The sequence below is a fragment of the Dryobates pubescens genome, chromosome 9, assembly GCF_014839835.1.
Source record: "Dryobates pubescens isolate bDryPub1 chromosome 9, bDryPub1.pri, whole genome shotgun sequence".
Taxonomy (NCBI): Eukaryota; Metazoa; Chordata; class Aves; order Piciformes; family Picidae; genus Dryobates; species Dryobates pubescens.
This window is the reverse complement of record NC_071620.1, coordinates 28,415,223-28,440,695: the sequence shown is the minus strand read 5'-3', so window position 1 is coordinate 28,440,695 and position 25,473 is coordinate 28,415,223. Positions and strand designations below refer to the sequence as shown.

The window sequence follows — 25,473 nt, the reverse complement described above, 5'->3', positions numbered from 1 at the left end:
AATTCGGTCAAAAAATGCCCGGTAATGGTCTCCTGAACTGACACCGGTTTTGTTCCACCTTTCAGCCATTTTGAGACCAGAAATGCCATTTTGCAGAATCCACTTTTGACAGAGCTAACTCATCAGATCTACCTTTGCACAACAGTAACTGTGGTTCATCAAGTTAATGGTTTACTACACAGCACTTTGCACGATTTCCTGTGAAGCGTTCCCAGATGATATATGAAGTGACAAGAACAAGCTGGAATCGTAAGAAAGTCGGCAACTTTGTGTTGACCCATCCTACCATGGCAGCCTTGGTGGGTCCTTGCCCATTTTGCACATGGTCATTTGGTAGATGTAAGTCACATCTGTGCTGGTGGCAATGATCCCTGAATCACAGAATCTCAGCATGGTGGATGTCAGAAGGGACCTCTGGGGATCAGCTACTCCAATTCCCCTGATACAGGAGGGTCGCCTAGAGCAAGTTGCCTAAGATCACAATGTCCAGATGGGTTTGGAATCTCTCCAGAGAAGGAAACTCCACCATCAGTGCTCTGTCACTCTCAAAAGTTAAGAAGTTTTTCTGGTGTTTAGGTGGAACTTCCTATGTTCTAGTTTGTGCCTGTTACCCCGTGTCCTGTCACTGGGCACCCATCCTCTTGCCTTCCAACCTTTAGCTATTGATAAGCATTGAGAAGATCCCCTCTCAATCTGCTCTTCTCCAGGACAAAAAGCCAATCTCTCAGCCAATCTTCTTCAGAGAGATGCTCCAGTCTCCTCAGCTTCTTTGTAGCCTCTGCTGGACTTTCTCCTGTAGTTCTCAGTCTCTCTTGGACTGGGGAGCCCACAACTGGAGACAGTACTGTAGATGTGGCCTCACTGGGGCAGAGTAGAGGGAGAGAAGAACCTCCCTTGACCTGCTGCCTACACTCTGCTTAATGCACAATAGAAGACCATTTGCGGCCTTGGACACGAGGACACATTAGTGCTCATGGTGAACTTGTCCAGCAGCACTCCCAGGTCCTTCTCTGCTGAGCTGCTTTCCAGCAGGTCAGTCCCTCACCTGTACTAGTGCAAGCAGTTATTCTTCCCCAGGTGCTCTTGCTCCTATTCTACTCATAAGCCATCTGGGGGTGCTTCAGAGGAAATTGTGCAAGGCATGATATAGTAAACCATTAACTTGGTGAATTAAAGGCATCATTGTACAAAGGTGGATGGGATGAGTTACTCCTTCAAGAGCAAATTCTGCAAAATCAAGTTTCTGATTTGAAAAGGTCTGAAGGGTGGGACAAATCCAAGGTGCACTTGCCCTTGTTGAACTTCATGAGCTTCCTCTCCACCCAACTTTCCAGCCTGTCCAGGTTGTCAAGCATTGAGGGCTGCTTGGTTCTCATGTGAATCTGGATCCATTTTGGACATGGGTCCTTCACACTCTGGTGGAAAAAACATTCAACCATGTGTGGAAAAATGCACACAAATGCAGTCACCATCCCTGGAGGCATTCAAAAAACATGTAGACATGGTATAGTGGGCATGGTGGTGTTGGGTTGATAGTTGGATTTGATGATCTTAAAGGTCTTCACCAACCAAAACGGTTCTATGATTCCACCATGATTCTGAGCGTTAGGATGTGATGGTGGTAGACAAGGCCAATGGATCGGGAGCTGCCCAGGACCATGGAGGCGCGGGTCTGGGATCCGGCGGGGCTCAGACCACAGCTCCACAACTGCGAGGAACTCAGCGAACCCTCGATGTCTCCTCCCGTCCATGCCCGCCCCCCCCCCAAACCCCGGCCCCACTTCTTCACCCTCGCCTTTCCAAACTCCGCCGCCCACCCTCTCCGCTCCCCAAGGCGCGTCCCCGCCGGGCTCAGCTGAGCAGACAATGGGAGATCAAAGGCGGGCTGGGGCGGGAGGAGGAGGAGGATGGTGCCGGGGGCGGCGGGAGCGGTTGTTGCGTGTGGCGCCGACTCTCTGCGCTCGATTAGTGTTCCTGGGGAGGGAGCGAGCGAGGGCACGGCGGGGCGGGGGGTGCGGGGCCCGGGCTGCCGCCGCCGTGCGCGAGTGTGTGAGCGTGTGAACGCGCCTCAGAGCGTGAGCGCGCCCCTAAGGGAGCGTGAGTGGCCGCGGGGGCGCGCCTGTGTGCGTGCGAGAGGCGCGGGAGCGAGCGGGGAGCCAGCGAGTTGCGCAGCTGCCGTGCGCGCAGCCCCGCCGCCGCCACCAGCAGCACCTCAGTGGCATTTAGCGATCGGAGCTGGTAGTTGCGCTGGAGAGAGACGCGCAGGGAGGAGGAAGAAGAAGAAGAGGTGGAGGAGGAGAAGGAGAAGAGGAGGGGGAGGAGGGGGAGGGAGAGGGAAAGGGAGAAGAAGAAGAAGAAGAAGACGACGACGAAGACGAAGAAGAAGACGAGGAGGAGGGAGAAGAGGAGGAGGAGGAGGCCACACGGACACCAACTGAAACAAAGTCTTTCCAAACCAGCACCCAACTCTACCTAGTGAGGCTCCCCAGCATGGCTTCCGAGGAACTCTACGAGGTAACAGCCCCCCGAGCGCCGGCCCTGCCCCCCGGCCCCGTCGGCCACCCCACCCCACCCGCCTTTTTGTTGCTCTCGGGAGAGCCGGCGGGCTTGTCACCCACACTTGCTGCGGCTGCCCCTGCCCGCTGGGCCCAGCGCCTGCCTGTGTGTCTGTGTGTCCGCCCCCCGCCGCCCAGCCTGGCCCCCGCCCCCCCTTCCCTCCCCAGTTTTGCTGGAGGAGGACGGAAATGTGACTGAAAGGAGGAGACGGCAAAGTGTTACCCGTGGCCTGTGCTTCCCCCCCCTCCCCCCCCCCCGTTCACACCACACTTTGACTCCAGAAGGAGAAGTGGGGGGGTGGGGGGGTGCCGAATGGTGGGGAGCAGCGCTGACAGCCACCACTTGCTCCAGGACTGAGCAGGGTGAAGTGTGTGTGCAAAAATGTGTGCAAAGCAGAGTTAGTGCATGTGTCCGGGCAGGGGGGGCAGGGCAGAGGGGCTTTCCTCCTGTATTGTGCCCAAGTCCTGGGTTACCATCCTGTGCCTTGGCCATGCAGCAAGCCGCCGTGATGCAAAATATTAAAATTTAAACTCCTCGGTTCTTCATGCTCCAACGACACGGTTAGGGTTGTGAGGAACGCCAAAAACACTCAAAGTTAAGGCTCTGACACACCATCCTTCACTTGCCGCTCGGGAGGTGGTCAGCGTGGGTGCTGATGGGAGAGGAAGGGTTTTTGGGGTGAAGAAGAGAGCAAGGTAACAGCCTAACTTTGGATATCCTGTCTTATGTGTGGCGATTTCACATCCTTGCCCTTAATTGAAAAACGTAATGGTTCTCTTGGATTTAACTTCCTTGTTTTCATTTTCACAAGAAGTCATCCCTGGGAGTGAAAAGCTGTTGTTGTTTTAGAGCCATTCTTGGCTTTTGGGTAAAGAAGTGGCCACCTAGAACAAAAAATGGTTTTATCTCATGGTTAATGTGCATGCAGGCACTGCTCTATAAAAATATACTTGTATCCAGAGGCTGAAAGGCTGAGGTCAAAGGGAGACAAGCAGCCTTCAGGACACTTGACAGAAGAAGATGCCTTACTCTACTGTTGGTGCATGTGTATCTCCCCTTAATGGAGTTACATTTGTGCTGCTGTGGGTGAACAGACCTGGAGAAGCCAGGGAAAGGTGGGCAAGTTGTGACTACCAATCAGAGGTGCTGAACTGATAGCCTAGAAGATTCCCAAGAGAGAAAAATCATGGTTGGCTGCTTTGGCAAATTTTCCTATCCTCATAACGTGGCTTAAGCCAATCTTGAAGGGATCATCCCTGAAAGCAGGATAGAAATTTAGGGAATGACCTGCGTGTGAAAGGATTGCCGAAAACTTGCTTTGACTTTGGGAAGAGTTGTGTTGGGTTTGTGGAGTTTGCCCCTAAGCCTGGGCTATGGCTGATACTTGCTCTTTGTGCATCACTGTGTTTGATCAAAGATGAATGATGGGATGTTGGTTTTGATAGACACGAAAACCACCATAAAGAATGTTTGCTGGAGCGCTGACTGAGGTTAAGAGTGGCCATTGCTTCTTACTACTTTTGGTTGTCATAGATAGTGCTGGAAGCGTTGACTTGTGTGAAAGGCACAGTGATCTGTTGAGCGTGGCTGTCCTCACTGGGCGGGCAGCTTGTGATGTCCGTTGGGTGGAAGCTGCTTCCACAAAACACCTGAAGTGATAAACTGTTTTAATTGTCTTAAGTTTGTTTGAGGTGCTGAAATTGTTACTGCTCTTGGACTCGGATGTGGTCACACGGATTTGTTTGCAATTCTTTTTCTAAATTGCTATTCAGTTTTGATGAGTTTTGTCTTGGAATGAAAGTTAGAGTCATGCCTCAAAAATCATAAAATCATAAACAATTTAAGTATAATGAGCGCTGCTTTGGCAAGTGCATAACTCTTGGCCTGAAATGTTGAATATTAGGTAATTGAAAGCCTTCTGTGAACTTGGGGTTTGCTTCATGTTCATGAATACTTTATTTGCAACTTGTGGCATATGATATTCTTTGAATATGGTGGTTGAAATCCGGTGTGAAATCTAGTAAGTGCCATTGTTTTGCCTCAGTTTTTCCTTCTCACTCTTGATCAGAAAAAGTGTGCAATCTACCTGTAATTGTTAGACAGTACCAATGAGAACTGGTTTGTGTTACGGTTCTTCCAAAACAGAAATGGGAGGTCCTCTTAGAAACAGTAAAAATGAAGGTAAGTCCCTTTTGGTTTCCTAAAGAAAACGGACTCCATGGATTCAGCTGTTGTCTGTGGGATGACTGGGATGACTGCTACTTTCACTCTGGGTATCACCTCTGAAGAGAGCCAGCTGAACCGTATGCCAGGGATCTGGAATTCAATGATTAAAACCTTGATATCCACTGAGGAGCTGTAAGGATGATGCTGTTGGGCTGAAGCATAGATCCTCTATGCCATTTGTGCATTTTTGAGGTTGTGGTAAAGACTACCTGCTTTTTTGGAGGCGATCTGAAGAGAATATGAAACTTTTGTTGAAAAGCCTTGATGAGATTCTTGTTTTTTAGATGGAATGTGAAACAAGCAGTAATGGTGCCAACCTCTATGTGTGAGGCAAATAACATTGGTTTTCTTTTGGCCAATTTGATTCTTCAAGTGACGACGTGTTAGTGAGGTGGACTGACAAGGAGGTGCAGAGGTACAAAACAGGTAACGGAAAACCTGAGAAATGGTGTTGTTGGGGGGGTTCCCCCAAACTTTGTTTCAATAGACATTGACATTTTGCCTCATCTTTCTTCATTGGTGCTGTTACTGTGGCTTTGGGAAAGTCCTTTGTACAGCTGCTTGGAGAAATAGTGGGGCTACTTTCTTCATAAAGCACTGCAATAGTGCTTTATGAACTGATCTCCACCCTTTGGAATATCATTGCTCATCGTCTTCACTGGAGTAATTACAAGTATCTACCTCGTTGAGAAGGTCAGTTTGGAAGCAAATGTTTGTTTGCTCTCTGCAATCAGATCACCCAACTTTCACTGTCAGACCCTTGCAGTGATGTCTGAGATTGAAGTAATCATGAATGGCGATTGGTATGACCAGGGTAATGACATGTAATGTGTATGACCAGTGTAATGACATCAGAAGTACCACGTGGTGGTTGGTAGGCAAATGCTAAAACTGTGCTGAGTTTGGAAAAGACTTTCTTATGAAATTTAATAACTTTTTTTTTGTACTAAAATACGTTGAAGTTCTCTGTTGGATCTTGCATCTAATGAAACAACCAAGGGTTTCCATCTTTCCTTTAAGAGTTGTTGTTTTTTCCCAAGAAGCAAAACAGTTCTGTGAACTTTGAACTTTGTGCATCCATGTTTTTCCTTCACTCTGTATTTCATGGAATTAAAGAATCGTGGAAATGTTTTGGTTGGAACTTTAAGATCATTGAGTCAAACCCTTACCTAACTCTAGCAAGTCTGGTGCTGAACCATGTCTCTCAGCACCACATCTTTGTGTCTTTTAAGCTCCTCCAGGGATAGGGATTCAACCACCTCCCTGGGGAGCCTGTTCCAGTTGAATAGTCACCTTGAGTTTTAAGGTGACTTAATTGTCTTCCATTAAAATATTACAGGTTAATTTATTTAAAGTCCTGTAGTCCATACTTTTGCATTTTAAAATATTTTGTAGAATGGAAAGTGTCTTTTTTTTTTTTTTTTTTGAAGTGTCTTGCAAAATATGTATGTGTAGCTTCAAACTGAAAGAAGCTCAACCTAAATTAGGCATCAGGAAGAAATTCTTCCTCATGAGTGTGGTGAGGCATTGGAACAGGTTGTCCAGAGAGGTTGTAGAGGCTCTAAGCCTGTAAGTGTTCAGAGCCAGGATGGTTGGGGCCTTGAGCAACCTGGCTTAGTAGGAGGTGTCCCTAACCATGGCATGGGCTTGGAACTAAGTGACCTTGAAGGTTCCTTCCAGCCCAAACCACTCTATGATTTTTTTCAACCCCATGTCCAGTATTCTCAAGATGATACTTCAGCTCCAATGATGATTCAGTATTTTTTGTTTTATTTTTAGAACTAAAGCCTTTGACATTAAATTATACAGACACAGTGAAATTACAAACTGAAACGAATTTCAGGAGCAACTGGCTGAAGCTCTGTGGCCTTGTACTAGGCTATATGTCAAGTTTAATCACCTAATAAGCAAGACCCAGAGACACGTATTCCGTGAAAATTTAAGCTTTGTGTGTACAGCAGTGGCCACAAGTCAAAAACAAGTGATCCTGTGGGCTGTTCCTTAGCTCCTGTGCTAGTTGTTTAAATGACAGAGTATAGAAAACTGAAGGAGAAATGCTGTCATTTAGCAGAGAATTTGATACTGCACAGGAATTACACACTCAAACCCAGAGCATGTCTCACAGCCCTGGTAATGCGGCAGTGATCATCACGTTTTTTGTGCCTTTACTGGAAAGTTTAGACATTTGCTTTCCCTAAGTTAACCAAAAGGGTAAATCCATTCTCTGCAGTCCACAGCTTGGTGTCTATTGTGATTTCTTACTGCTATTTGATGAAAAATTGCTATTAACAACTAACTAGAATTGCCTGTTTGGGCATTTTACCACCATTGAACTGGGTTGTTTTTATCCAGCCTCTCTTTGCAGGACATCTGAACTATCTTGGGATCTGTCTTCTGCTTGTTTCTGATGTGCTTCTGATGTGATTCCTGAGTTGATGGTTAAGCATCAGTGACACTTGTTCATACAGGGGGGTCTTAGAGTCGTTGATCTCTTTCCCATTTCACTGTGACAAGAGGCACAGCTGTTATTGCTTGTTTCAGAGTGGTAAAAGACAGACTTGCTTGGCTAACCCTAGCCAACTGAATGAGTCTCAGCATTTACATCAGACCTGCTTGTGTTGCTTCCACCCCTTAGGAACTGTACATCTGGCTTAAAATAGAGTTGGGGATTAGCTCTTCATCCCCCTCTGAATGTTTCACTTCTTGAAACCAGAGTGTGAAGGCAAGAGCACTGCAGGAATGCAGCCAGCATGTTTAGTGCAAGAAGCTTGACTTATGGCCGTGTCTCTTGCCATGCTGCTTTTCACCAGTCTGAGTTCTTCTCTACCAGAGCTCTAGACAGAATTGAGGAGATGTGGTGGGCTGGTTTTGGTGGTTGCAGCAGAGGAAATGCCTGAGCCCATGGGATTCCTCCCTGCCCTCGTTGGTGGGTGCTGCTAGTGTGGGGATGTTCTTGTGATGCTCCCAGAGTTCAAACACTCAAGACCAACAGAGGGAAATTCAGCTTGAGTCCTCTGTAGGATCTCAAACAGTGCACAGATAAGGAGATGGTTTAGCAGTGTTTAGGAACAAAACTTTTTTGTACATACATGTAAAGGGCAGGGGGCAAGAAGATGGTGCCACACTCTTTTCAGTAGTGCCCAGCACAGGACAAGGGTCAGTAGGCACAAACTGGAACCCAGGAGGTTCCATCTGAACACGAGGAAAAAATTCTTTGCTGTGAGGGTCCTTCTCTGAAGAGATTCCATCCTCCCCTGAACATTTTGATCCTGAGCAACCTGCTGTGGGTGACCCTGTTTTAGTAGAGGTGTTTGACTGGGTGGTCTCCAGCGGACCCTTCCAACCCCCAGCATGCTAGGATCCTGTCTATATGTCAGAGGTATATTAAGAAAAGAGATATTTTTTTTTCTGTGTATTGTGCTTTGAGTTGCCCATGTCTGTCAGGAAAAAAAAGGGATGGGAGGGAGAGGAAGTGGAAAAGATGCCCCATCCACAGAGCATGTGAGTCTCTGATTATTCTTATCTTCATGGTCTCTCCCTTTCAGAGCAGACTGCTTAATTTCTTGTGTTTCTTGGTCAATCAAAGATTGGCTAATGTGGTGCTACACGTGTTAGGAGTTATGAAATAATTACTTCCAATTCACAGGTCTGTACTATCACAGAAGGTTGCTCCCACTACACTGGCATGGAATACATCTAGAATGAGGATAAATTATTGGACACAAGGGACTTAATGAGATACACCACAGCCTCTTGTTCCTCAAGGAGTTTGGTGTAGCTGGAAGAGTGTCAGTGGTGCTGTGCCCCTCTGACTTCTCAGTAGGTGCAGCTTTGTTTCTTCTTTTGGAAGCGTCTGTTGGAAGCATGAGCTCCACAGCCTGTGTTTGCAAGGTGAAAAGGGGTGCACAAGTCTCTTCTTATTAACTACTTCTGTTCCTTTGAGGTTTTGGATGCCAATAAGCTTATTTGTCGATGAACACAGGGTTGCTGGATTTTTTTATGTATCTTTGAGGAAAACATAATAATTTTCATATTAAATGTACCTTGTGCTTTCTCTGACAATACATTGTTAATCCAGAAAGTATCTTAAATACTGAGGTTCTGTATTTTCCTTATCAAATGTATTCTCCTCAGCCATGGTATCTCAGAGCTGTTATTTTACTAATTTTTGATGGGCTTTTAATATTTACAGACAAGAATTTTATGTTCTTTGTAATAACTTCTTTGAATTTCTCTCCATATTACTTAGAGGAAAAGAAAGCTGGCATGTTACCAGTTCAGTGCTCTATAAAGGCAAGAATATTTACTGGTTTTATAAACATCCTCAGAAGATTTACATATGTCCCCTAATGGTGACCTGCTGCAGATCTTTGTCACGGATGCTATGAATATGTAGGAAAACACAGAGTGGATATAGGTAAACCCCACATTTTAGCCATAGATTTGCATTTTTAAATTATTTTGCATCCTCTTTGCAAGCACAGAATGCAAAATAAAGGAACTATTTACTAGATACCTTTGGTACTTGTTTGTTTTATTGACTAGCTACTGTATAGCTACTACAAAGTAGCTCCTGTGACAGTTTTGGTGTGATTCTGTTGTGAAGTCACACCGCACAAAATAAACTAGTGCAGCTCTGATCAGATCGTCCTTCTTGGCCACGTTGTATCGGATGGCTTGTTTGTTTCAGGTTTTTTTTTGTGGAAAAAGATGAGATGTGTGATTTTAGTGGCCTAACCACATTTGTAGCTCTACCTTCCCAACAACTCTGCCCCCACGGTGTCTGAAGTTTCACGGCTTTTAAGTAAGTTATTAAATTCAGGCTTAATGTTCAGTCTTTGCTGATTGTCACTGTAACATCTGAAAAATCAAACCACAGGGGGTTTGAAGTGTCCTGGATGGACAGTGAAGGAAGGAGATACACTTTTTTCTGGTTACTTTTTGTGTTTGTTTGGGGGTTTTTAAAGTAGCTCTGTAATTTTCACTTTGCAAAGACGTTTAAACATCTCTAAATCTCTCTACTTCACGTAAAGCATTCATTAAGGGAGATTCACTTGGTTTAGGGAATAATACAAAAATTTGCTTTACTTTTAAGATGCCACAGTTTAAAGTGAATTATGGGAAGTGTGTTTTGATGTATTTAGCACAGAAAAACATTAGGTGTGCACTTTGTAAATACATGTGTTGGGGAGCCACTGACAAGCATTCTGAAGAGTGATGAAGGAATGTATCTTAACACCAAAATAATTCCCTGGCAACGTGATATACTGAATGTTGTATTTGGTAGATACTCAGAAGTCTTCCCATAAAATGCAGTTTTTCACTGCAAGATTGTCTGTATATTGATAACTTTTTTGTTGCCGTAACCATGTAGATGTGTGAAGGGTACAAACAATTCCAAGTGACTTTGGGATAGTTCCCAACGTAGCTGCATTGTCATTTGGCCAGTTGCTAAATCAGTCTTGTTTGTTGTTTTGATTTCAGCACCTGATTTCCCCCAGTTCTACATATAAAATATAGCTTGTGCTATCACAGCGTGATTCTTCCATCATATTTTAGCAGCTAGGTCACTTACAAGGTTAAAGCTAACAGACCCAGGATTGTGTCTCTAAGAAATAATGAGGATGTAAGACTATATGTACTGATGCTGAAGATCCATCCAGTTCAGTATCCCAATTTCCATCACAGGTCTGTAATGTCTTACTGTGGAGAAAAAAAATGGGAAGTGTGGCATAGCAATAAACTCGGGGAGCTCTTGTTGGGACCAAGGCAGGTTTCAGCCTCAGTTATCAAATACCAGCAAAAGGAGCTGAGCTCTGCAGGTGCTTAGAGCCTACTTTTGTAGCTTACATGAACAAATACAACAGAAACACCATATCTGGATGAAATCTGAAGTCGCCAGCAGTGTATGCTCTAGATATCTGCAAAGTCTTCAGTGGAGTCCTAAGGTCTGTATACCAAAGTAAGGTCTAGCGAATTGCTTTGTTGAGTAGTCTCCTGATCTAGAAAATGTAGGGAGAGGAGTATGACCAGAGAATAAAACAGATTGTAAAAGTTCTCATAATAATTCTTGGAATTAATCTCATGGTTTGAATCATAGAATTGTCAGGGACCTCAAGGATCATCCAGTTCCAACCCCCCTGCCATGGGCAGGGACACCTCACCCTAGATCAGGTTGCTCAGAGCCCCATCCAGCCTGGCTTTGAAAACTACCAGGGATGGGGCTCCTACCACCTCCCTGGGCAACCTGTTCAGTCTCTCACCACCCTCATGGGGAAGAACTTCTAACATCCAATCTGAATCTATCCACTTCTACTTTTGCTCCATTCTCCCTAGTCCTATCACTACCCAACATCCTAAAAAGTCCCTCACCAGCTTTCTTGCCGGCCCCCTTCAGGTACCGGAAGACCACAGTAAGGTCTCCTCGGAGCCTTCACTTCTCCAGAATAGCACAAACTCTCTCAGTCTGTCTCCATAGGAGAGGTGCTCCAGCCCTCTGATCATCCTTGTGGCCCTTCTTTGGACAAATACCAGCACGTCCATATCTTTATGTAATAGGGGCTCCAGAATTGGACGCAGTTCTCAAGGTGGGGTCTCACCAGAGTGGAGTAAATTGCTACTGTTTCGTGACTGTAAGTATAGATTGTACTGGACTATAATCTTTCTAATACTAGGTAGATTTATGAGCAGCTTTTTATTAAAGGAAAGAGGTATTTTCTGTGTAGACTTTTTGCCACACAGTAACTCTATACTGCAACTTTTAACTGGCCCATTGTGCTTTCAAGGCTGGCACATTTTTTCTGGCTTGTTTGGGTCACAGATAAGGACCAAACTTGATCTTTGATTACCAGTGCTTTCTAAGAACAAAGAGACAGAAAGAAAGTAAAAGTAACAATGTTTACATCAGGCTGGGACTCTTGAACTTTTGTTCTTAGTGTACTTCTTGGTGAAATTAGATCATAAACAGTTATTCACAGTAGATGTATTCCAAGCCACTCAACAGCTGGTTGAGTGTTTCCAGCTAAACAATATCTAATGCTTCCTGAACGTGATGGCTGTAGAGCTTCTTCCTCAGAAGATCAAGGTGTCTGTGGGAACACCTCACCAACATTCTTTGCAGTGGAAGAACTAAACAGATGTCTGAAGATTCCCAAGGGCCATGGAAGTCCTAAATGAGTGTAGTTTTGGAGGAGTCAATCAGTTTTCACTTACGATATAGTAAGGTCAGAAGTTTCACAGTTACATTTAAAGTGACAGTGCACCCCAGGTTATTCACAGTGTGTGTACATGGCCAGAGAAGGTTAAAGCCCAGCTTAAAAATTTGGTTTACATTTTTTCTTTCCTTTGGTTCATATGTTTAGTGTTGTGTATGTCATGGTTTGATTGTACACCGGGTATGTGTTCAGTGGGAGAGTAAAGGACACTTAATCTCTGTTTCATTTTATTTTGGGAAAAGTACTCATAAGACAACGTCATACAGAAGTCTTGGATGAGTTTATTATCATGTGACTTTGGAGAGGTTTGACTTCCAGAGAGCTAACCTTGGAAAAAAATGGGGTTTTGCTCAGGCTATGAAGGAATGATGATCAGTAACAACACAGAATTTCTTCCCCAGAGGCCGATTTGGATTCTGTTTCACTCCTGTTAGAGGCATCTCTTCTATCAGGACAGATCACTAATTGTGTTGTTTTTCCTCTCTCCCACACTACTCATCACATCTCCTGAGATTTGTGCTTATTCATTTATATTGCCCAAGAATAAAATATTAGGTTCTGAATGAGAAAATGGAAATGATTGTATTTAAGGATGCTGCTTTGAAATGTAGCATTGTAGGAGTGCTAAAACATGGAAGGCAGTGCATCAAGCAGCTGTTGATTCCACAGCTCATGTCCCTCACTACAGAAACTCAATGGATCTGAGGGATTGCTACTTCACACATCGTTAAAAGCACTCAAAGAAGTGATCTTGCTCATTTTTCCATCAGCAGTGTCATAACTATGCAAATTGTGCCCTTCTCTATTTAGTGGAGCAGCAGGGCTGTTTGTCCTTTATTGGATTGTAAAAAAATGCTTTTTGAGATAAGTCATTACAATTCCTTATCTTGAAAACCGATTTCTTACAGGGATCCTTATCCATTTTAAGTTCAGTTTTGCCCTGAGAACAATACAAAGGAGAGTAAGCATATCGAATGAGATCATGTTTTGGAGGTTCTTTTTGCTACCATTCTTAGTGTCAGATTTATTTATCTTATTTCTTCTGTCTGAGGTGCTAGAATAAGCACTGGGACACTGTGTGGTTCCTGTCCCTGTAAACATTTGGTCTTGGTCCACTATCAATGACAGATGAAACTTCACCGTTTGTACCTATTCCTACGTTATTTTCCTCCATTTATCCAGATGAAAATGGTTATCAAGCTTTAGTTCTTCATGCCTTTGGATACTCAGGAAAAGCAAAGAATGATGGACAGCTCTCAGTTAAGTTACAATTAAAATAATCTAAAAATAGATAATATATTTTTTTCTCTGGTGCAAGTGAATATCTTAGTCATTCTTTACTGGCACTGGTCTGTGAAATGGGAAGTTCCTGTCTTTATTGCTATGTGGTATTTGAATATCTTCAATGTTAATTGAATTATTCAACGTTGAAGTCCTTACTCCAGTTATTCCAACTTAGTTTATTCTAAAGAATATAATCCTCTTCACTTGAACATACCTATCTCTAATCAAAGCTATTAAATGTAACAAAACTGATTCTTTACATGCATGAAAATAACTTGCTTTATTATGACATTCTTATTGTCAAGTAAAAATGCCCTTTTTTTGTTGTTGTTTCTTTTTTCTTGTTCATGATGGATGTTTGCATAAATTGTGGGAATTCGTAAGAATCATTATTCTAACATATATATATGTATATAGAGAGAGTTTTATTCTTTCCATTAGTAAAATAATGCTTTATTTGGCTTTAAAAATTCTTTTCTTCTATATGCTTTTTTATATTTCTGAAGCTTGAACTAAGATGTGAACAGAAGTGGTTGATTTGGGAGGAAGGATTTTTGATCCTCATATGCTAACTAATGTCTTAAAAGTCTACTGAGAGATAGTAAATGCTGAGAGGGGGAAGAAGAGATGAGCAACAGGGCTATGGAACCATCTAACAGTATTATGTTCTGCTTTTCACTAAATGAATGCTCTCTTTTCCTTCGTCCCTTTTGTCAAGTGTTTGAGTTCTCCCTTCCCAATGTCTTTCCTATACCTGTCTCTCGTTCTTAGTCAAACCACCAGAAAAAAAACTTTTCCATCTGACTTGTTTAGAAAGGGGCACTTTAAATGTGACATTAGTTGTTTATTGATTGTAAAGATGTTTTTTGTTTATCTCAGTGAGAAACTCTGAGTCTGTTATGTCATGGAAGAAAAGCATATCCTGCTGCAACAGCCTAATCTTTTGTGGAGAGGTGGGCAGGGAGGGGTCACTGGGGGAAAATGGAAGATTTCATCATTAAGACTCCAGAATGTTGTCATGAAACATAATTCTCTACTCTGTGTCATAGCTAGTCCAGCACTGAGCATGTCATTCAGACTGGATGTTTCAGAGAGAGTTGCTAATCATTTGCTCATCTCTCCAACAAAATTTGAATACGTGAAGCAAAGGACAAGCAGCATAAAGTCTTGCCATACACCCCATGCTCCCCCTTCCCCCCAGTATTGTCAGAACATCTTAGAATAAATTACATCAGGCTGGTTGGGTCCTTTAGAGAGAAGCTGTGCTACAGGTACATACCATCTCCGTTTGGTTTGGTTTGGTTTGGTTTGGTTTGGGTGGGCCTAACTGCAGTGAGGTATTTCATTCTCCTGCAGTGTCATGTGTGCTGTGTTTCTGACTTCCAGAAGGTCATAGGATCACAGGATGTTAGGGGTTGGAAGAGACCTCTGGAGATCTTCCAGTCCCACTCCCCTGCCAGAGCAGGACCGTATGATCTAGCATAGGTCACACAGGAATGCGTCCAGTCCGCTTAAGTGAAGTTTGTCTAGAAGTTCATCAGACCTCTTCCCCGGTCTCTACAAAGGGGTACAGAAAGGCAGGTCAGGTTAATTTAGTTAAGTCAAGTATATTTAAATGTGAAGTCCTAAGCACAGAGGTGGTTTTTGGTTTATTTTACCTCTTCTGCTGTCTTCTGTACCTAATGCTGGCTAGTGCTTATTACAGGCCTTCCTTTGGGACTGTGAACTGTGTTAGTAGGTAAATGTTGTTTAGGGATTGTACTGTTGAAGTATAAAGTATTTAGAGCAATGTAAGTTCAGGTTTGTTACCTGAGTGACAGTAACCAATCAGGTTATGGTTTTAAACCACAGTTGTTGTACATTATCTAACTTTACATTAAATATCAGAAAGTTTCTGGGTGGCAGTTCTTCATCATTTACTTGAGCAGATCGTTTGACTGACCACTCAGCTCTTCTGCTGAGCCACAATGGCAGCTTGGACATGTTAAGAGGGCTGGAAAATTAATAGGCTTAATTAAAAACAACCAACCAAAAAAGCTGGCTCCAAAAATGCCCATTTGGTTGAATCAGTTCCTCAGCCTGGTTCAGTGCATGGCCGTACACATACTTGCCAGGATGACAAAGCAGGTGTGGAAGGTCATTGGAGCTGTTGAGCCACCAAGTGATGGCCACAGAAGAATAGCCTCAGCAAGCAAGTCCTGAGAATGGGAAAGGGAATTTGTGTGTCCTACAACATATGCTTCAGTTTTCCCCTTTCCCTTAATGTTCCTTTGAGTGGCTGGTGTTGTATAGTTAGTTTTGAAACATACTAAGTGTGAAGGAAGGAGACTATCTGTTCCTTGCCCACTTTCAGCTGGCAGTCTGAGGGCTCTCTTCTCTACAGGTTAAGCAAATTTAGATGCTGTGAACCTTGCTTGCCACCACTGCTTCCTCCAGCAAGCCACTCACTCTTCCCTCTTCCTTTACACCTTGGTGTTGCTGGATTGGGTGGATGCCATTTAAGAAAGCCTGATTAGCTGAAAGCTGTCCATTTTTTTTACCGAATCAAGTTGAAACCCAAGAGGTACCACTTCAGGTAAAGGAGCAGGAATATGTGGCATGGATGAAGTGAGACAGAAGAAAAACTGGTAGATGTGAGGGAATGGTTGCAGCAATGAATCGGTTCTGATTAAATAAAAAAAGAGTCTGTCAAAGCCTGTGTTTAATTTTCAGCTGGATCAACTCACTGGACTGGCTTGCAGTGTGGCTGCACAGCTTCTGGCTCTTGGCTTGTGCTGACTCACAGAGCCTGTGCTGCTGGACTGAGGTCAAGGTCAGGGACAGGGCAAGGAGCAGCACCACTCCCAGGCTGCACCAGGGGATGGGGTGATCACAGTGAGAGTAGAAAACTGTGCTGTATGGTTTCATTGGGTGGTTAGGCTTCCATTTCCAATGTCAGAATGGAAGTCTGAAGGTGAGGGTGACATACTGCCTTCTTATCAATAGCTAAAGGATGAGTGTCAAGAGGATGGGGCCAGACTTTCATTGGTGCCCAGCAACAAGACAGGGGGCAGCAGTCACAAACAAGAACCCAGGAGGTTCCATCTGAACATCAGGAAAAACTTCTTTCCTGTGACTGTGCCAAAGCGAAGCCCTGGAGCAGGCTGCCCGGAGAGATTATGGAGTCTCCTTCTCTGGTGTGATTTCAAACCTGCCTGGACATTGTGATCGTGGGCAATCCTGCTTTAGGTGGGATGGGTTGGACTAGATGATCCCCACAGGTTCTTTCTAACCCCTACCATGCTGGGATTCTGTGATACAAGCATAGTTAAAAGTGTAAGTTATTTCTAAGGATTCTGGTTCTTCACTGGGTGGGCCCTGGGCAAGCACTGGGATGGGGCAGGATGTCCTCTCATAGCTGAGCTCACTTCTGGGTGCATTTCATTTGAAATGCTGGTATTAATAAAGCTTTTTTTGTGTGTCCCTCTAATGGAATTAAAGTTCAAAGCCTAAGCCCTGTCAGTATCTTTTGGGTAGAAAAGTTTACGCTTTGGTTACTTTCAGTTTCAGTTTCATGGGCAGGAACAAATTATTTTCGCTTTGACTGTGTTTATGTGAAGGTGGGAAAAACTGATAAGGAAGGCAAGCCGTGACGCTCCTTAACTTCTTCCAGTACAGAAGTAAAAACATATTAGGAAAGAATAATATTGACTAATACTAAAGAGTATGTGGCAGTGGTGTACTCTGGAAGGATTTGGGAGCACAGAGGAGGTAGCAAGTGAGAGAGAATTTAAAATACAGCCAAGTAGTTTAAGTGCCCCAAAACAAATGTTTTCAGTTCCCTCTTGTGTAAGCCCCTTATTTTGTTTATATTAAGCAAAGATACCCAGTCTGTCAGGTGTAGCTAAAACTTAGTTGTGAAATACATCATTTCAGAATGTTAAATGTGATGAGAAAAAGACTAGGTTATGGGTTCAGCATTTGAAATAGATTTTGCTTTTAATAAAAGGTTTTAATGTGCCTCTTACAAATGTAGCCTGCATCTGTGTGCACTTTGAAAATATAAAAGGGATTAAAATTTTGGTATTCCAGGGGTGTAGCACAAAAAAATCCAGATTGCCTGAGTGTATATTCACATGACTCATTGTTTTTAACAGGTGCATGTAGGCATCAGTTTGGAAGCTATACTTTGCATCTAGACCAATACCAGTTAATGATGCTGCTAGCCACTGCTCATGATCCCTCGAGTAAAAAACTCCAACAAATTATTAAAAAACCATTTTAAAGTACAAAGCAAGACTGCAGTCAGTTTAAAAGAAACCTCTGTTCATTGTCATCTGAAAACTCAATGCAATGTATTCACATTCATTTAGTTGCCAACACTGTTTGCAAAACAGAACCAAAACCAAGAGACCAACCCCTCAGACTACCCGTGTGAAAACGACTAGGACAAATGGACTTGAGCAGTGCTGGTTTTTACTGAGTGCCACACTGCATGAAGAGCAAAATCAAATTATAACAGCAGGCCATGATTACTGCCCTTCCATTTCTCCTCAGTGGTTCAGTTCTAATGTTGCTTTAACAGCCAGCCTTGCCTAAGCACACCCAGAAGACAAGGATTCAAATGTTGCATTCTGGTTGTGATTATCTGCAATCTAAAAGCAACTAAACAAAGTGTTGCTTCCACCTAAACCTGAGGAAAAACTTCTTTGCTGTGCGGGTGGCGGAGCGCTGGACTAGGCTGTCAAGAGAGGTTGTGGAGTCTCCTCTGGAGAGATTCCAAACCTACCTTGGACAGGGTGTGATCCTGGGCAACCTGCTGTGAGAGACCCTGCTTTAGCAGGGAGATTGGACTAGATGATCCCCACAGGTTCTTCCACTCTGCTGGGATTCTGTAATTTGGGAGCTTGGTCTTGACACTTGGTTAAACTGGCCTTTTTTTACATCTTGTGTACTGTGCTTTCTATTCTATGATAGAAAGTTGCCTTTGAAAGTTCTGCAAGGTCTAACTTTATTTTTATAGAGAGAAAGACACATTTTCATGGGATTTTTGTGGCAGAAGAATCTTTCTGTAAATGTCTGGAAGCAAAGAAATTGTGTGGTTGTATCCCATTAGGTGATCATTAACAACCATTTCCTGGAATTTCTAGTAGGTGCAGGTCTTTATCACACTTTTCTGAGAATTAAGAAGTTCTGTTCTGTTCACCTTTACTCTTCTTACAAAAAAGAAAGTAAATACAAGATCGCTTCCACAAAAACACTCTTCACTAACAGTTATTAGTGCTTATTTCATAGAGTCATAGCATGGTTTTGGTTGGAAAATACCTCAAAGATCATTGAGTCTGACTGTCAACCTAAGACCACCATGGCCACTAAACCAAGTCACAAAGTGCCATGTCCTCATGTTTTTTTTGAACTCCTACAGGGATGGTGACTCCTCCACCTCTCTGGGTAGCCCATTCCTTGCCCACCCTTTCAGTAAACATTTTTGTCCCTAATATCCAGTCTAAATTGGATATTAGGAAAGTACCTAAATTTGAACCTGCTCAGTCCAGTCTTGATGATGATTCATAGTCACCTCTTCTAAACAAAATGTGATACATATTTTACTGAAAATACCAAGAAAACAATTTTCTCTCAAAGTTATATTACTGAAAAATATGAGCCATCCCAGGTGATTTGTAATTCTTAGAACCCTAATTCTTAGAATTACAAATCTAGGTCATTGAGAAGAGGTGTGAAGCTACATGAGGCAGAGGTGAGTATTCAGCTGATTTCAGAGGAATGCCATGAATAGTAGTGGCTGTTAGCTGGCACAACAGAGACCATTTCTTGGGGATTATATAGACACTGGTCATAAACCTTCTGTCAGTGGAGTGAAGAACAGTGTGAAAATTCTCTTATTTGAAATCAAAAAGCTGCTGGTAATGACGTGTCTGCTAGACGCAGACAATAAGAGTTGCGAAGAGGTAGAAATGCTGCAAAGAATCATTATGCTGTGATTAAAACACATGCTGATAGTCAAACTGTTCTTCTCTGACCACAGTCTGAATGTTGTGTCCACATTTACAGTGACTTACAAAAAATCTTTTTTATTCTGGTAGGAGCAAACAATTTTTTTTTCCTTTAATCTATAGAAGTAAAGATTTAAACCAAGCTAACAACTCCCCAGTCAACTGAAGAGATGTAAGGTAACAGGATTTGTATTTTACTTGTTTTAATTGTTGAAGAAGTGTAAATAGGATAGGGTAGGATAGTCCCAGCTATAATGTAAATACTGGAATGGACAGGTTGTTAATGATCACAGAAAGAGCTGTGGAAAGGTTGAAATGAGAATTGCTTAGCAGAGAATTGAAGAAAGCAGAGCTGCTGCTTGCCCAGCTGCTCGATTAGAACCTGTCTGTATTTATTTATTCTGAGGCTGAAAGTTTTTGGTTGAGAGAAGCATAGCTGTAGTAAGCTCTCATGAGGCACTTCATGCGGTGCTGCATGATACTCTTGAGTTTTAATGCCTGGCTCTTTGCTAAGTCAACATGAGCTGTCTGAAATACTTCTCAAATGGGTTAATTGGCAGATCATAAAGCAGTAATAGGTGGAGGACATTCAGGTTGGATTTTATAGAAGCTTTTCACAGCCCATTGCTTTGAAGATTTAGATAACAATCTGGATGAAAGAATATAATTTATGCATACAAGCCCAAAAAAAAGAGAATGGATTAATATGTGTGGAGGATGGTCTGTACTTAAAGGGGATCGTTTTGATGTATGTTAATGTAGCCATATATCTCTCTCTTGGCTATAAGATCATACATGTAGTATCACTTTAAAAAGGAGTAATTCACTGATGTAGTAGCTAAAATGCAGAGTGTAGACCCTTGGGATAGGTCTAGGGGATCTCAGGTGGAATTAGGTGTGCTTTGATTTTACTGGGTAGCTCTAGTGAGATAATGTTAGAAAATAAACACCCCATTAGAGCTTAAGATGTAAAAAAGCCCTAACCTAGATAAACTTCAAAAGATTCAGAAAAACATGTCCAGAACAGTTAAAAACTTTTAAAATGAGTTAGTGAACAAACCTTGCTGTATATGAGCCTGGAGAGACTTGTCCTGCTTAGTTGGGCAGAAGAAAGTTGGGGAGGTGACTGATGGAATGTAAGTGCTTCCATGGGGCAAAGATTTCAGAAGGTGCAGTCCTTCAGCTGTAGTGGACACTCATATGAAAAAACAGAGGAGCTGAAAGCTGAGCCCAGGTGGGTTTCTTTTAGAAATACAATACATTTCAAAACGCAAGGCAGGTTTCTGTCAGAACAGTTTATTTGAAGATGTTCTGGATATATCACTGAGAAAAAGCTGTGAGTTTTTCTCAAAAGACGCCTTCAGTTCAAGCACAGTATGATGGCCTGGTGCAGGAGTTTGGGAGTGAAATTAGCTGTTAAAAGAAAAGGCAAATTAAATGACCATGGCTAACACCAGCCATCTCCAAAATCTAGCAAAAGTGTTTGCAGTGTCAAAGGCAGCTTGGATTTGCGTGGGATGTGTGTCTGTGTTTTGGAAGGGGCAGCTGGAAAGAGAAGGGACGAGAAGGGCTAGGGATGTGGAAAGAGACTATAATAAAGATGAGTTTACATTTTATTTTGCCATGCAGGATAAGTAAGTTTGAGATGTATTAAATTAAAATATCTGAAGATCCAAGCAATTCATCCACTTTCTATAGGTGCTTTGAGGGATTTTAACCCTGCTAATTGTTAAAGGAGAGACAATAAAAAGCTTCTAGACAGGAAACAACCTACATTGTTAACAGATGACCTGAAAGTTCAGTTGCTTGAAAAGGCAAAATATTTTGACCAGGAGAATAATTCTTCCTGTGGAGCAGTTTAAGTTGCTCTGCTTAAGCCGTTCAGCTATTTTTAACCATGCCACAGCTATTGAGATTACTCTTCAACTTACATCATAACAGTGTAAAAAAGACTAAGTAGGTCTTTCTCTTTGATGAATGTAGAGGTGACTATGTCAAAATCCCTTTTTGTTGCAGTTTTCCTTTATTTTGTGCAGTTTCTCTATTGGTTTTAACAGTTCAGATGTAGATTCTGGTTTCTTGTCGCTATCAGCCACGTTCTCTTCTGTTAAACTCCAGAAGCCTTAACTGCATTGAGTAACTGCAGGCAAAAGCTGGAGCTGCATGTGGAATGAGGATTGTTCTGATAAAGGGGGGAAAAAAAGTTAAAGGTCCTTATAAAATCCTACTTTATGCAGATGGCATAAAGTTTTCCAGAACTTTGTTCTTGAACACTTCAGTGGTGTAAAAAGATAATTCCAGGTCAATGGCAGTTTTACAGCAGAATTTGAGTTCAACATGTTGCTTTTTAGCTTGTCAGGATTATTTCAGCTGTTTTGAGTTGAGCATCTAAAATCTTTAGTAGAAAATCTTTAACTTGATTTACTGAATTTTAGGGTTTTCTGGTGTGAATGGTGGTTTTTATTTACTTATTTTTCAAAGACAGTAAGATGGAAAATGATATATCAAGGAAGATGTCTTTTAACTTCACAAATGAGCATCACTTAATAGACAGGGTTCTTTCTGGCCATTTCTGTATATTATTGTCTCTTGAGGTTGTGTTGTGTATCTGCTATGTGACTTATTTGGGACACACTGTAGAGTTTTTGTGTTTGCTCTGTGTGTGTACATTGTGTATACTGCATCCATCATGAAGAAACCCAGCATCTCACATCTACAATTACCATGCCTTTCCATGTAATATTGCTTTAGCTTCTTTTTAGGAGGACATGAGCCAAACAGAAGAAACAATCCTGGACCTCACAGAGAGTAGTAAGTCTGTGAATTTGGTTTCTTTTCCACTTTTGCTGTTAGTGAGTGTAGTCACTGTAGGTATCTGAGTGGTGAATTTTGGTCAGGCCCAACAAGATGAGATGAGTATCAAATTGTGTCAGGGGAGGTTTAGGCTGGACATTAGGAACAAATTCTTGCCTCAAAGGGTTATCAAGCCCTGGAACAGGCTGCCTAGGGAAGTGGTAGAGACCCCTTCCCTGAAGGGGTTTTAAAGCCATGTAGATGTAGTGCTGAGGGTCGTGGTTTAGTGCTGGATTTCATAGTACCTGGTTAATGACTTGACTCAATTATCCTAAAGGTCTTTTCCAGCCTAAACGATTCTATGATTTTATTCTGTGATTCATTTCATAATTTCCCTGTGCCCATGCTGATGAGTTTGTGGAAAATGGAAGGGAAGCACAATGTACTAAAAGTCATGGTGACTTGTGTGATGATTTTGGTAGTAAACTCTAATTCTTTAAACAACTAATTTGACACTTCTTACGAAGACTGACTTTCCGATACCCAAACACCTGGTGATTGAAACTCTACCCAGTCTGCTCCGTGGCACAGAGCTGGCAATGTGTGTGTGTTACACAAACAGCACCACAACCCCCCATATTTCAAGTTCAGCTCCCACTAAATGATGAGATAATTACTTTCTCTTGCCTATGAACAAATCACATACATAGTTGATAAATCTGATGAACCCTTGCACCCCTGCAGGGAGGAGAACCGTGAGCTCTTTTTCTTTCTCGTCTGGTTAAATTTTGTGCCACGTCATAAAAAGATTTGCTTCTCTCACAAATTCAAAAAACTCTAGGTTGAGGAAATTCCAGATTTAGAGTTCTTGATTCTCCTTTGTATCTAATTTGTGCACTGACTGGATCATGGGTTCTGTGGTCAGGAAAGAAACCCCTTTGCAGCCATAATTAAAAGAGAACTAAAAGGTACACAGCTAATCTACCCTTTCTGACTATTTCAGTGAGAAGAGGCACTTCCCCTTTGGTGCTCCCAGAAGAGAAGCCTGAACCATGGGCAAACCCCCACAGTGCTGATGCTCTTTAGGTTCTATTTGTTCTTACTCCTTTTCAAAAATGAGGAGGCTGAGGGGGGAAATTTATAGCTCTCTGCAGCTACCTTAAATGAGGATGTAGGGAGGTGGGTGTTGGTCTCTTCTCCCTCGTATCAAGCAATAGGACAAGAGGAAATGACCACAAGTTGCACCAGGGGTGGTTTAGACTGCATGTTAGGAAAAGTGGTCAAGCATTGGAGTGAGCTGCTCAGGGAGGTGGTGGAGTCACTGTCCCTGGAGGTGTTCCAAAAACATGTAGATATGGCATACCAGGAAATGGTTTAATGGCCATGGTGGTGCTGGTTTGACCATTGGACTCAGTGATCTTGGGGGTCTTCTATGAATCTCTGGATAGAGACTCCCACATATTCCCAAGGCAATGCTTTCCCCCTGCTTCCTCAGCTTGGTGTTTCCCCTAACAACACTGGCACTCAGGACTTCACAGAGTCACTTTAGGGAAGATTATTCATCTGCACATTCTTCTCCCTCATAACCTTTTTTTTTTCCCCTCCTAGTTTGCCTAACAGGGTTAGTTTGAGGACAGAATTTCTCCAGGAGCAGGTTCAGTTTAAATATTGGCAATTCCATGAGTATTGCTTTAAGCAGCTGTGGAAAAGCACCCTTGAATAGTTCAACCTGATGAGTTTTAGAAGCTGCTGTCCATCTTGGAGGTGGCATCATTCCGAAAGAGACTGCCATTGTAAGGAAACATGAAAATTTGGCATCATTTCACTACCAGCTGCCCTGTAATCATACACCTTTAAATCAGCATGCAGAATTATCTTAAAGGTATGGCAACTTTTTAGTTGAAATATCAACAGTTTGTCTTTGTGATTGGAAGTACCCAGAATGGATTTGTTATTAAAAACTGGAGTGATATGTAGTTAAAAAACCAAACACAAATCCTGGCTTCTGACTCTGGAAGTGAAGCCTCAAACTTCCTGGAAGTGTACTGGCTGAGATTGCCTGTTGTTTTGTCACAAGAGAGTGGAGCCAAGTTTTGTCTTCTAGAATTCGCTCCTTGCTCTTTGTTGTTCAGTAATTTTCTGAACTTTCAGTGCATGTGAGGAGCTGGTGATTTTGTGATGTGGTTTGCCCTTTGAATAACAAGAAAAGCATTTCTTATGAGTCTTTCAATGTTCTCATCAGTAACAGTTTTGATTACCACAAGTATAAACTTTGTACCCAGCAGTATAGGTATAGAGTTGGCAGTTTTTCCTGTATCAGTAGACCTGCCTTTTGTATGATGACTTTATTTTCTCTTTGTCTGCATGGATTCCAGTTAGTGTGCTTGATGAGATCCATCTTGACCACCTTTTTACCAACAGAGAAGGGCTGGTGGGAGATGCAGTGGTTGGAGGCTGTCTGGGGTCCAGCGACCATGAATGAGTGAGTGCTCAATATGCAGTCAAGCTAAGAGGGGCAGCAACAAAACCTCCACTTTGGACTTCTGGAGTGCAGACTTCAGGTTACTCAAGGAACTAACTCAGAAGGTCCCTTGGGAAACAGCCCTTAAAAACAAAGGGGTCCAGGAGGGCTGAACCTAGTTCAAGAAAGAATTCTTGAAGGCGCAGGAACAGGCTGTGCCAGTGTGCCGGAAGATGAGCCGCCGGGGCAGACGGCCAGCCTGGATGGGCAATGAACTTCTAAGGGAATTAAGGGGAAAAAAGAGGGTGTATCATCTTTGGAAGGAAGGTGAGTAACCCATGAAATGTTTAAGGATGTTTCTAGGTCATGCAGGAAAAAAATCAAGAGAGGCAAAAGCCCATTTAGAGCTTAGACTGGCACTGCTCTGAAGGACAACAAAAAATGCTTCTACAAATATATTAATGGCAAGATGAGGGGCAAGGGCAGCCTCCACTCCTGAGTGGACATGGAGGGGAATATTGTAACAAAAGATGAGGAAAAGGCAGAGGTACTTAACACCTTCTTTGCCTCAATTTTTAATAGGAGGATTGGTTGTCTTTCAGACAGCTGGCCTCCTGAGCAGGCAGATGGAGTCAGGGAGCAGCATAGTTCCCCTGTGATCCAGCAGGAAGTAGTTAGAGACCTCATTAGCCACTTGGATCCCCACAAGTCCATGGAACTGGATGGGATCCATCCTAGGGTGCTGAGAGAGCTGGCAGATGAGCTGGCCAAGCTGCCCTCCATCATTTTTCAACAGTCCTGGCTCACTGGAAAGGTCCCAAATGACTGGAAGCTGGCCAGTGTGGTGCCCATCCACATGAAGGGCCAGTTGGACGAGCCAGGGAATTACAGATCTGTCAGCCTGACCTCAGTGCCAGGCAAGATTATGGAACAGGTCATCTTGAGT

General features: G+C 42.9%; 1 protein-coding gene across 5 annotated transcripts in view; it reads left to right on the top strand.

Moving 5' to 3' along the window:
- The first annotated feature begins 2,033 nt into the window (after positions 1–2,033).
- Positions 2,034–25,473, top strand: part of CDYL (chromodomain Y like) — an 88,246-nt gene continuing 64,806 nt past the window's right edge. For all 5 annotated transcript variants that reach the window (XM_054164074.1, XM_054164073.1, XM_054164077.1 and 2 more), the window contains exon 1: positions 2,034–2,514. In XM_054164074.1, the coding sequence (XP_054020049.1) occupies positions 2,491–2,514 (24 nt within the window). In that variant the 5' untranslated portion in view covers positions 2,034–2,490. The remainder of the gene's footprint in view (positions 2,515–25,473) is intronic.